The sequence below is a fragment of the Beta vulgaris genome, chromosome 2, assembly GCF_026745355.1.
Source record: "Beta vulgaris subsp. vulgaris cultivar EL10 chromosome 2, EL10.2, whole genome shotgun sequence".
NCBI lineage: Eukaryota > Viridiplantae > Streptophyta > Magnoliopsida > Caryophyllales > Amaranthaceae > Beta > Beta vulgaris.
This window is the reverse complement of record NC_079203.1, coordinates 41,123,608-41,135,828: the sequence shown is the minus strand read 5'-3', so window position 1 is coordinate 41,135,828 and position 12,221 is coordinate 41,123,608. Positions and strand designations below refer to the sequence as shown.

General features: G+C 39.8%; 2 protein-coding genes across 2 annotated transcripts; both read left to right on the top strand.

Moving 5' to 3' along the window:
* The first annotated feature begins 5,037 nt into the window (after nt 1-5,037).
* On the top strand, nt 5,038-6,291 carry LOC125494873 (uncharacterized). The gene is made up of 3 exons (XM_048638731.1): nt 5,038-5,157; nt 5,284-5,371; nt 5,456-6,291. The coding sequence occupies exons 1-3, from the start codon at nt 5,038-5,040 to the stop codon at nt 6,289-6,291; spliced, it is 1,044 nt and encodes a 347-aa protein (XP_048494688.1).
* Nucleotides 6,292-8,389: 2,098 nt separating this feature from the next.
* LOC125494872 (uncharacterized) lies at nt 8,390-10,642 on the top strand. Its single transcript, XM_048638730.1, has 2 exons — nt 8,390-9,158; nt 9,675-10,642. The coding sequence occupies exons 1-2, from the start codon at nt 8,390-8,392 to the stop codon at nt 10,640-10,642; spliced, it is 1,737 nt and encodes a 578-aa protein (XP_048494687.1).
* The last annotated feature ends 1,579 nt before the right edge of the window (nt 10,643-12,221 follow it).

Genomic DNA, 12,221 nt, shown 5'->3' with positions numbered 1-12,221 from the left:
AAGTAAACACATGCTCATAACTGATGTTAGCGACTTTTACGATTGGAAGAAGAAGCTCATGTACCACGAGAAGCATACTCAAAACTACTAGGGTTCCCTTTTCTACTTGGCAAATTTTTTCGAGGTCTGTCGCGAGGGTTTTCGTTCACTGCAGGCTCGACATACTTGATTGACCAGGATGATATCACTAGTGGAAAAAACCTTATATGTCACTTAGTAACAGATCCGGTTTTTGTAAAATCGCATCCGAAAATCAACACTAAAAATTGGAGGGAAAGCTAGGAGGACAATCTGATGCGTTCCTCTTGTGGACCGCATCAGATTATAAAAACTGATGCGGTTTTTTTTATAATCTGATTCGGTTTGGTGGACCACATCAGATTCTCTTATTTTTTCTATATAAAAAAACGAACCCAGCCAACTCCCTTATAATCCCCAGCCCACTCCCTTAATTATATTATAATCCGCCCTTCAACTCTCAAACCCTATCCTTTTCCCTCAACTCTCAAACCCTAAACCTTATCCTCTTCCCTCTCTCATCCGCCCCTCTCCTCACTGAAACCCTAAACCCTCTCCTCTTCCCTCTCTCATCCACTAACCACCACATCCCTCACCTCCAAACACCGATGAATTACGCAACCACCACATCCCTCTCTTTGATTTCTTGGAAATCGGCGAACATTGAGGCCCACCACCATACAAGGCAAGGAGACGACAATTCGCAAGCGGCGAGAAGAGCACGAACGCGACGCAAGTAGCATCGAAAGAAGAGCGCAAGAAGCGGCAAGGAGATGGAACCCTAATTCGCACCCAAGCACCATCATTCCTCTCACCCTCTCTCGTTTCGAAAACTAAACAACCACGCACAAAATCCTAATTTAAAACCAACCACCAGTACTAATTCGCAAAAAAAAATTCTTTTTTATTTTTATTTTGGTTTCCTTTTCATGTAATTTAGTTTATTCGTTATTTTTTATTTTCATTTTCTTGTTATTTTTTTTTTTGTAATTTAGAGTTCTTCACCACCTCTTGGATTAGTTGATTAGTTTGTTCTTATTTCGTAAGTAATTGATCTTTTCGCTATGTGATTGTTGAATGTTGGTGGATTTGAATGGGGCTGGAATGTTGAATGTTGGTGGATTTTGATTTCGTTTTTTCAAACCTTGAATTCGGTGAATACCAAAGTTACTGTACCAAAATTTTGAATAGGGCTCAATGCGGATATTCTATCTATAGCCAAGACAATAGGCTAGACTTTTTTTTTTTGAAAGAAATTTTAATGAACCTTTACTGATGCGGTTCTATTACAAAACCGCATCAGTTTTTCCGCCAAGCTAGTGCGATTTTGTGATGCAACCGCATCAGTTAATGCCTAATTAATGCGGTTTGTAACTGCATCAGTTAAATTTTTATAACTGCTGCTACCTCACCCAATATGGACCAAAACTGCATCAGTAAGTCCGATTTTAATCGCATCAAATGGGCCTTTTTATTTCCACTAGTAAATGTTCCTCTAACACTTGAGTAGCGCTACATAAGATGACAAAATCATTACTATTCACTTCATAAACCAATGCTCAAAAGTACTAAGCATCCAATGCTGCCTTAAATACAAAATCTGGGTTGGTGATCAAGTCCATCACCAATAATTAATGTTTCCAGTAAGAATGTATATCCGTCAAATACAATCCCTTTTTCGCATCAAAGTGTCTACATATAAAGCATGCACAAGGGATGACATGCATTGCCTCAGCGAACATCCACAACGCTCATTCGCCTCGTTGGCCTACAACAACATATGTGTTTGCTCATGCTGTAAAAGGTCTAAACTCCAGTTTATACGTCATCATGTCATTGTTCAAGGTCCTGCGTCATTCCTTAAAAAATTAAAAACTTGGTTCTCTATCTCACAATGAAGAACATTGAAAAGGGTGTCTGACACTCTTGTCCAACCTATCCCTAGGCCCGGACTGCCCTTTTTGGGGCCCTAGGCAAAATAGGAGATTGGGGGCCTTTAAAAAATGCAATTTATAATAGAACAAATTAAAAACACATGACGGTACTTCTATTTAAATGAATCCGTTATTGTTTAAGCGAATGCAATCTTACAAACAAATTTACAAAAAACTAATTGTTCAAGCAACTCATGCATATAACATCACTTAATACATGATACTAAAAATATGATAATTTCAGAGAATGAAATGAAATGAAATGATAATTTCAGAAAAAGCACATAAAAACTTGATGTGATAATTTCAGAGAATGCACATAAAAACTTGATGTGATAATTTCAAAGAATGCACATAAGTAAACTTGTTGCGATAATTTCAGAGAATAATAAGCCCGCCTAACATTTTATTATTAAAAAGATACTTCCACATTCATAATAAACCTATACGAGCATCAAGTACCATAAAATTAAAAATGCAGTATCCAACATAAGGAAAAATAGAAAGAAAGAGATCCTTAATAGTCATCAAGTACCTCCGGCTGATTGCTCCTAAGCCATTGTCGTTGTTGTTGCATCTGCTTGTTCTGTTGGTGCTACCGTTGATACATTGTTGCTGTTAAAAACGTTGTTGTTGCTTGTGCTGATTCGGCAACATCCCCCTTTGAGCATAAGGTTGTTGCTGAAAAATTCCTACTTTGAAAATTAGGGTCTCCACTCATCCCACCACCACCTAAACCTCCTACATCTCCGCCAATTTCGCCTCTTCCTCTTCCCATTCTCGACGGTAACGACCTCTACCATTATCATTCATCCTGGAGAACTAAAAACCCTAAAAATTGACAAATATCTAACCCTAAAACAAAAGACATTAACGGAAAACCTAAGTTTATATTTGCAAGAACTTCTGCGAATTCGATGATAAATAGTTGATGTCCAAAAAAAAGCCACTATTTCGAACTTAATTGCCTAAGAAAATTTTGGATCTGTACTGAAAAAGTACGAACAAATGATTGTAAAGAAAACTAGAAAAAGGAAATGGAAAAAAATAGGGTTTCAATAGAGGGAAAAATATTATGGGCTCTAATTCGAGTGCGGAATGATAATTGAATTCGAATTGGATGGTTTCGAAAATGAGGAATTAGGGTTTTATCATGGTAAATTCAGAGGAAGGAGAGAGAAAATAACTAAAGAGTGAAGAAGATGAAGCGTTTGGAGGTTTAGAACATGGGTTTGAGTGTTTAATTTGACAACACTTTTCTCTTTCTTCCCTAGTTTCACGTCTTGACGTTCAAAAATATTGCCAGCAAATTATTTTTTTAAGACTGGGTCTCTTGTAGGCATGGGTCGTGGGCCATTGCCCCTTCAAACAAGGCTCAGGGTCGGCCCTGCCTATCCCTTCATTGATGCATGTGCGCTCTTAACTCGACAAGTGGCCGGACGTATACCTGGATGAAAGACATTGTTTTTCTGTACCTAAACAAACTTTACTTTGTATACTAGGCAAGTAATTTTCACGTATGTACTTAATAACGAATGGCCAATTCCCTCCAAAAATCTTTCATGGTAACAACGATAACTTCATATTTCGGCTCAGATGATACGTTGATGATTAGATACCAATTTCAATTCACAAATCTCAAGTCTGCTAATTTGTTTCCACCACAAAGCGAAATCACTTTAGCCTTTCATCCTGATTACACCTCAAATAAGAACTTTCTCAACTGTCATGTGCAGATTTTCCTGATGACACAACTATCATAAATGTAATTTCTATTGCCCTTTCTTTACACCATTTCTCCGCTTAATTTTCAATTCGTCCAAGCTTCTTCGTTATAAAAAAGGTGTATAATCTACGTAATCCCCTCCAAAATCTGACTCATAAACTTAAGAGATATAATAATTAATATTTAGTGTCTAATTTTGTCCAATATTTACATATAAATATTCATAATTTTGTTATTCAATATAACTAAAATATTAACACCTAATATGTTACTAGTCTTTATTCTACATAATTACATTATGAATAATATTTAATTTTATATTATGAAAATGTAATTAACTTATAAATATTTTCAAATAGTAACTGTATTATTCGTATAATTTGATTATAATTTCTTTATTGATTACCATTTAACTCAAATATTAATATTAATAAAAAAACTACTAACAACATCTTGTCTGTTTAATAACAACTAATAACAACATTTTTGTCGATTAATTTACAAACTAATTAAAGAATTATTAAAAACTAAAACTAATTAAGGAGGAATAACTGCCTTAGATCTTTGATTCCACCATAAGAAATTTCCTCCAGGAAGGAATTGAAACAATAGGTGCTCACAATGGAGATCTACCTGTTTTTTTTTTGTTTCCTTTGTGGAGGAATCGAAATTTTTTTTATGTTTCCTCCATGTAAAATCCTAAAATATTGCGCGATTCCATGATTTTACTGCCAAAAAAATACAATTACGGACTAACTTGTACTTGTCGAGTAGGATCTCATATAGGCCTTTATGTCCATGGTCCGTAAATGGATCTGTGTAAACAATGAAAGTTGGGTACCATAGTCAGTAGATAGATATGGATAAGGGATCATTAGATACATGCGGTGAGCTACAACAATGGTTAAAGAACCTAACATAGCTAGGTTAAGAGCTTTTACAATTCATTATTGATGATGGGACGTTGATGGTGGTCGGCGGTGGTGGCCCGGGTGGTGGGTTCCTCTATCTTAGTGTTGGTTGGGTTGCGGTGCTTAGTGGCGGTGGCTTCCCATTTACTAGGGTGGTGGTGGAATTGAGAAAATTAAATGGTTCAAAGAGAGAAAGAGTAAAGAGTTGATAAGGGATAACTTTGGTACTTAAAAAAAAGATAAGGGGAAGGTGAGAAGTGTGGAATTGTAATCCATTTTAGTGAATATATAATCTTTTATCCAAAATAAAAAAGTCCCTTCCGTAGGGTTGCGAGTCTGGCGATATCCAGGGGCCGTTTTTAGTTCGTCCCTTCACTAGGGATCAATATTGGATCTAACCCTAGCATTGATTCGTGCACTCTGATTCCTTCATAGCGATTACTTGACAATGGCTTTAGACCTGATTAATGACTGGGAGAAATTGAAGTTGACGGAGGATGAGGACAGGGTTATAGGGGATGATGATACTGGGGATACAGTGGTAGATGTCAAGATCTCTTTGATCTTGGTAGGAAAGCTTTGCACTAATAAACCTTTTTTTGTCGAGGCAATGCAAAGAACAATTCAATCGATATAGCGAATCAGGGAGAAAATTTCGGTGCATGTCGTGGATACAAATTTATTTGTGTTTCAGTTCTACAATGTGGCTGACAAGCAAAGGGTTCTCGAGGGCTGCCCTTGGTCCTTTGATAATCAACTATTATTGTTGAAAGAAGTGAGTGGTGATCAACAACCCTCAGAAGTTTCATTCCAACATTCCCCTTTCTGGGTGAGACTTTTAGATGTCCTTTTTGGCAAATGAGCAGAAAAGATGAATGGAGATTCATTATGCTTGAGTAAACAATGTGGTGGGCTGGGATTTAGGGATGTGTTTGCTTGGAATATAGCCTGTCTGGGTAAATATGTTTGGGCCATTGCATCCAAACAAGATAATGTTTGGATCAAATTGATACAATCTGTATATGTGAAAGGGGAAAATTGGTGGAGTTACATCCCTAAAGGTGGTGTTAGCTGGTATTGGAAAAGAATTTGTAAGATCAAAGAAGATTTAAAGAGACACTATACTGAAGCTGAGATGTCTTCATGGCCTAAATATTCCATTCAGGATGTATATGATACAATCAAAGGAGATAAACAGAAGGTGCCTTGGGATAAAATGGTGTGGAACAGATTGAGTGTTCCTAAGCACAGATTCATCAGCTGGTTGACAGTTCAATCCAAGCTCCAGACAACAGTTAAGCTGGCTCAAATAGGAATCAGTACCTCAGATAGATGTTTAATCTGTCACAATGGGACTGAGGACCATGTGCATTTATTCTTCCAATGCCAATATAGTGAGAAATGTTTCTGGGATCTGAAGAGATGGTTGGGGATTACAACAACCAGGAGCACATTACATGATCTTATCAGATGGCTAAAGAGAACTAAGCAGTCCAAATTTGTGAAACAAGTGTATTATGCAGGGCTTGCAGCATTAATATATTCTGTTTGGCAAGCTAGGAACAATAGCTATTGGAATGCATATATTCCAAGTGTGGAGGCAGCAGGGAAGCAGATAAGAGCAATAGTCAAGCTTAGAATTGATACAGTGATTCCACAGAAGATTAGTAGGAGGGATATGACATGGTTTAGTAGTTTGTAATGGGGCGTATGCTCTTGTAAGCTTAATTGTTGTGCCGTTTTCTTTGTGATGAAGGGTCCAACCTAGTTGGTTCGTTTATCCTTAGAAATGGCTTGGTGTAATGTTTTGCTCTTCAATGAAAATTGCTTGCTTATCAAAAAAAAAAAAAAAAAGATGAATGGAGATAGGAGAGGTGCTGGGTGAATTCATGGAGTTGGATAAATATGATCCTTTAAGTTGGGAGAAATTTATGCGGATTCGAGTAATGATAGACCTAAAAAAACCACTGAGAAGGGGCGTAAAAATTGGGGGTGTAGGGGCAGCAGTGAAGTGGATTAACATCAAGTATGAAAGGCTCACCAATTTCTATTACTATTATGGTCGTAGTGGCCATGTTGACCGAGATTTCTCACACCAGCAGAATGACGACAGGTATGATGAAGTCGTATATCAGTATGGACCATGGCTTCGAGCTTCTCCAAGAAGACTACGCAAGCCAACTTCACAAACTTGCGAGAAAGAAAGAGTTTGGCTGGAAGCGTTGGCGAAGGGAAAGGTGGGGATATCTAGGGGTTATAATGATCCGAATGCTATTAAATTAGGGCCACCCAGCACGGTGCGCCGGGCCTTGTTCACGTCCCTTAGATCAGTACATGGGGACGGAGTACCTGATCAGAGGGAGTTAAATGAGGAGGTTAGTAGGCCTATGAGGGTGGAAGCTCATGAAGTTGAAGAGAGCACGGTTTTACTGAACAATAATGCCCTTGTGACTGCATCTAAGTCTGCCATGACAAAGGGAGAGTGTTCCAAAGAGACTAGGCTTACAGCACAGGTGTCATAGGAGAGTGTGAGGCCAAAAGATTATGCTGGGTAAGTGAAGGGGGGGAAATAAATCTGAGGGGGCATAGTATATTTAGGACCATAATCTTATAGAAAGCAGTGGAGTTCTGGGAGCTTTTAATCCCCCTTCGGCTGTTGAGGACAGGTATGACGATAACAAGCAGGAAGAGCAGGAGAGTGAGGAGTTCGGGAGCCCCAAATATGATGAGGTAGGAGGCAAGGAAGGAGATATAACTGAAGAAGTCGAGAAGAGTATAGCACCCAATTTCGAAGGAGGGTGTGGAGGGCAGGTGGGTCTGAATGCCAAGTATGGACGCAGATGGACCAGGGTTAAGGACCATCGCATGATCACTTACGAGGACCCTACAGGGTTTTTCAGGATAGGAAGAGAAAAGGTAGCGCAGAGAATGGGGAAGAGAACGGTGAGAAGAAGGCAAGAATTTTATCTACAGCAAATGAAGGGGCGGGCCTCCCTAAGGCCCTCAGTGACCAATGAATTTCATAGCTTGGAACTGTCGCGGGTTAGGGAGTCCCGGGGCGGTTGACTCACTTCACGATTTAGTGAAGCATAAAACTCTCGCTCTCATCTTTCTTACGGAAACGAAATCTTTTACGCATGAGATGATGAGAGTTAAACATCGGCTACATTTTAAGAGTGGGATTTTTGTTGACCCTATAGGAAGAGCAGGGGGCTAGCATTACTTTGGGACTATACGGTGGACATCACACTTCGGAGTATGAGTAAAAATCATATAGATGTGTTTGTCAAGCAGGACTCGGGTGCCCATTGGTAAAATTAACAGGAGTTTATGGGTGGCCCGGAAGAAGTAACAAATTTAAAACGTGGGAGTTATTAAGAAGTCCGAATGAGCAGATAGAAGTACCATGGCTGATTATGGGGGACTTCAACAAAGTATTGTATGAAACGGAGAAAAATGGCCGCAATCCTTGTGACTTTGATTCTGTACAACAATTCAGGAGTGTTATTGATGAGCTCCTACTGAAAGATGTTGCATGTTTAGGTTACTCCTACACTTAGTCCAATAGAAGAGAAGATGAGGCTCTTGTTGAAGAAAGGCTAGATAGAGCTCTGGCAACGGAGCAATGGTTTGTTTTATTCCCTCAAGCGAACCTTACCACTTTAATTTGGGATGGGTCGGATCATTTTCCCATCATGCTTAGTTTTCATGGTGTTGTGGCTCAGGAGGATTAGAGGCCCACCTCGAACAAGTTCCGTTTCAAAGCTAAATGGTTGCAATCGGACGAGTTTGACACGATTATGAAGGATATTTGGGAAGAATCGGATTTAATGGGAATGGGACAGTGGGATGTAAGTATCCAGATGTGTGGAGAAAAGCTTAGAGAGTGGGATGCGAAAGTGTATAAGAAGGTTCCTAGGAGGACAAATTGGCTTAAGAGGAGACTTGAAAGATTAACAAATATGCGCTTATCTAGAGGATTGGTGGAGGAGATCCGTGAAGTTGAGGAGGAACTTCGAGTATTACGACGTAGCCAAGAAACAGCAGCATGGCAACGTTGTCGGCCTTTTGTGTTACGTGATGGAGATAGGAATACCGCCTATTTTCATAACAAAGCAACCGAAAGAAAGAAGCGAAATAGGATCACTCGAATGGTAGATAAAGATGGGGTAATGAAGGAGGAAAAGGAGGAGATTGCAGAGATCGTAGTTGATTATTTTAACGAGCTCTCCACTACGTCCCGTCCGCAAATTAATATTGACGATCTTGGAATGATAAATAAGTGTGTCACGGAGGAGATGAACACTGAACTAGACAACATGTTTATGATGGAGGAAGTGAAAGCTGGTCTAAAGGAGATGCACCCATGTAAGTCCCCTGGTCCCGATGGTCTTCCCGCCCTTTTCTACAAGAGGTATTGGGATCTCATTGGTGCTAAGATTACTACTGTTGTTCTGAATTTTCTGAATGGTGGACAAATGCCTGAACAGCTAAATTATTCTCATGTAGTGTTGATACCTAAGAAGAAAGACCCAACAAACATGAAAGATTTGAGACCCATAAGCCTTTGTAATGTTTCGTATAAACTCATTTCTAAAGTCCTTGCTAATAGACTTAAAAAATTCCTGCCAAGTTTTATTACTCAAAGTGTTTTGTGTCGGGTCGGCTGATAACGGACAACATTTTAGTAGCCTTTGAAGTATTCCACCATATGAAGCGTATCAATGCTAGGAAGAAGGGAAATATGGCGATAAAGTTGGATATGAGCAAGGCCTACGATAGAATCGATTGGGACTATTTGCAGAAAATTATGATGAAGATGGGTTTCTCTAATAGGTGGATCGATCGAATAATAAAATGTGTGTCAACTGTAACATATTCTTTTTTGGTAAACGGCAAACCTACTGAGATTGTAGCCCCTCACCGAGGTCTTCGCCAAGGCAACCCAATTTCCCCCTATTTATTTTTACTATGTGCAGAGGGACTTGGTGCCATGTTACAACAAGCTCAAGATTTAAATCTCATTCATGGGATTGCGGTGGCTCAAGGGGATCCTTCGATTACTCACCTATTTTTTTTTTGCAGATGATAGCATTGTTTTTGTCCGTGCAAATGACCGAGAAGCAACTGTAAATGCAGATATCTTGAGAAGGTATGAAGGTCTATCGGGGAAAAAAGTCAACTTAGACAAATGTGAAACATCATTTAGCAATAATCTAGAGAGTAATATACGGGAATCAACCAAGTCGATATTAGTAATGCGGGAAGTGGAGTGGCATGATAGATACCTTGGGCTACCTACTCTCCTAGGGAGATCGAAGAAGGTGAGTTTTGCAAGCATAAAGGATCGTATTTGGAAGAAGTTACAAGGGTGGAAGGAAAAACTTTTGTCGAGAGATGGAAAAGAAGTTTTAATCAAGTCAGTCGCGCAAGCAATCCCAAACTATGCCATGAGCTGCTTCAAGTTGCCGACAACCTTTTGCCATGAATTCGAGAGTATCATTAGGAAATTATGGTGGGGGAGTTCAGGTGGGAAGAATGGTATACATTGGAAGAATCGGGGCTTTATGTGTCGCCCAAAAGTTGAGGGAGGGCTTGGGTTTCATAACTTTGAAGCATTCAATGAAGCTCTCTTAGCTAAGCAATTATGGCGGTTATACAGCCAGCCACATTCTCTTCTGGCTCGGATTTATAAGGCTCGCTATCATCCCCATGCGTGCCCGTGGGAGGTGGGTTTAGGTGCAGCACCTAGTTATGCTTGGCGTAGTATTATGGGAGCTCGACAGCTACTGATTCAGAGAGTGAGATGGAGGATTGGAAATGGGAAGTGTATTAATATATGGCAGGACAGGTGGCTTGGTGGGGAAGGATCAGGTCGTGTTATCAACCCAACAAGGTTATTGCATGAGAATGCTTGTGTATCAACCTTAATTGACGAGAATAATGGCTGCTGGAGGGATGATCTTATTAAGGAGGTCTTTTTCGCCGTGGACTATGAGCGGATCAAAAGTATTCACATAAGCAGACGATTGCCTGAAGATAAACTCTGCTAGGTTGGGGGCATGGATGGTGAGTTTCGAGTGAGAGAAGCATATAGACTAGCGATGGAAGATGAAAATAATGCGTCGAGCTCAACTGGTTTTGATCCTGTTTGGAAACAATTGTGGAGAGTTGCGTGGGATATCCTCCCACATAATATTAATCTACGCATGAAAAGGGTAATGGCGGAAGTGAAGTGTGTGCATTGCGATGCGGCTGAGAATGCGGTTCATGTACTGAGGGACTGCGAGTGGGCTTGCCATTTCTGAAGGTTAGATGGAGTGGGGTGGAGAAACGAAGCATCTTCAAACTTCAAGGAATTGTTGGCATGTATATTTGCGACATTCACAAAAGATAAGCAGGAGGAGTTTGCGATAAGAGCATGACAATTGTGGGGGTGCAGGAACGAGCTCTTGTTCCAACAGAAGGCATGTACCCCGGAACTAGCATTGACAAGGGCTCATGATTTCTTGAATAACTTCAGAAAAGCGGGGGCCAAGAAGGGAACGATAAGTGCAAGGACTAGAGCCCACTGGCCCTCCTCTTGAGTAACTCCAATAGGGTGGGTCTGGAGCTAGTGGTACGAGACGGAGAGGGGGGAGTGATGCTAGCTATGGCTCGTACTTTTCTTCAAGACTGGTCGGTGGAGCACGCGGAGGTTGCTGCTATTCTTTGGGCTCTTAAAGTGGCAAGGCAAAATGAGTGGGGAAGGGTGATTGTGGAGAGTGATGCTCAGTGCATTATACGAGCCATTAACAACTTGTGCCAGAGAAGAGGTGACATCCAATTGATTGATGAGGATGTTAAACAATCAAGTGTGGAGTTTAATAATATTTTGTTTGCTTTTTGCTTTCGTGAATGTAATGAAATAGCTTATAGGTTAGCCAAGTGGGCTACTTCTAATTATTGTGATGAGGTTTGGCATGATGGAGATCCTACCTGGATCTCCGATCTGATTGTATCGGATTATCCGACTATTCCATCTTAATATATTTAGCCTACCTTTCACCTCAAAAAAAAAAAAAAAAAAGATAAGGGCAGTACTAGTAGAAAAGATGGGTGGCAAATTAGGGTGTATAAATTTAGAAGTGCATAGATTTGCTTTAGTTTTCAGACATCTGATTTTTCCTTCTTACAATTGGGATGGCGAATACTAACAGACCAAAAGAATCTTTGGCCAACTCTTATGCGACAAAAATATCTGCAACAAACTTCATTTTTTAACTATAAATCTAAACCATCCGACTCTCACATATGGAAAGCCATTCTCCAAAATCGAGAACTTTTGAGAAAAGGTATAAGATGGAAAATTGGAACAGGTGAAAAGATTTATTTTTGGATGGATAATTGGTGTTCCCAACAAAACCTAATTGAAACTCTTAATCTAGATATAAATAATATTGAAAATCTTGAGCTAACTGTTAATAATGTTATATTGCCTTCTCGAGAATGGAATATCCCAATGCTTAAACAATTAGTACCTACACATATTGTTCAAAAATTTTTAGGTATCCCTATCCCCTCCCAGGTTATGCCGGACTCTCCATGCTGGGGTCTTACTAGCTCATGTGAATTTTCGATCAACTCAGCAAC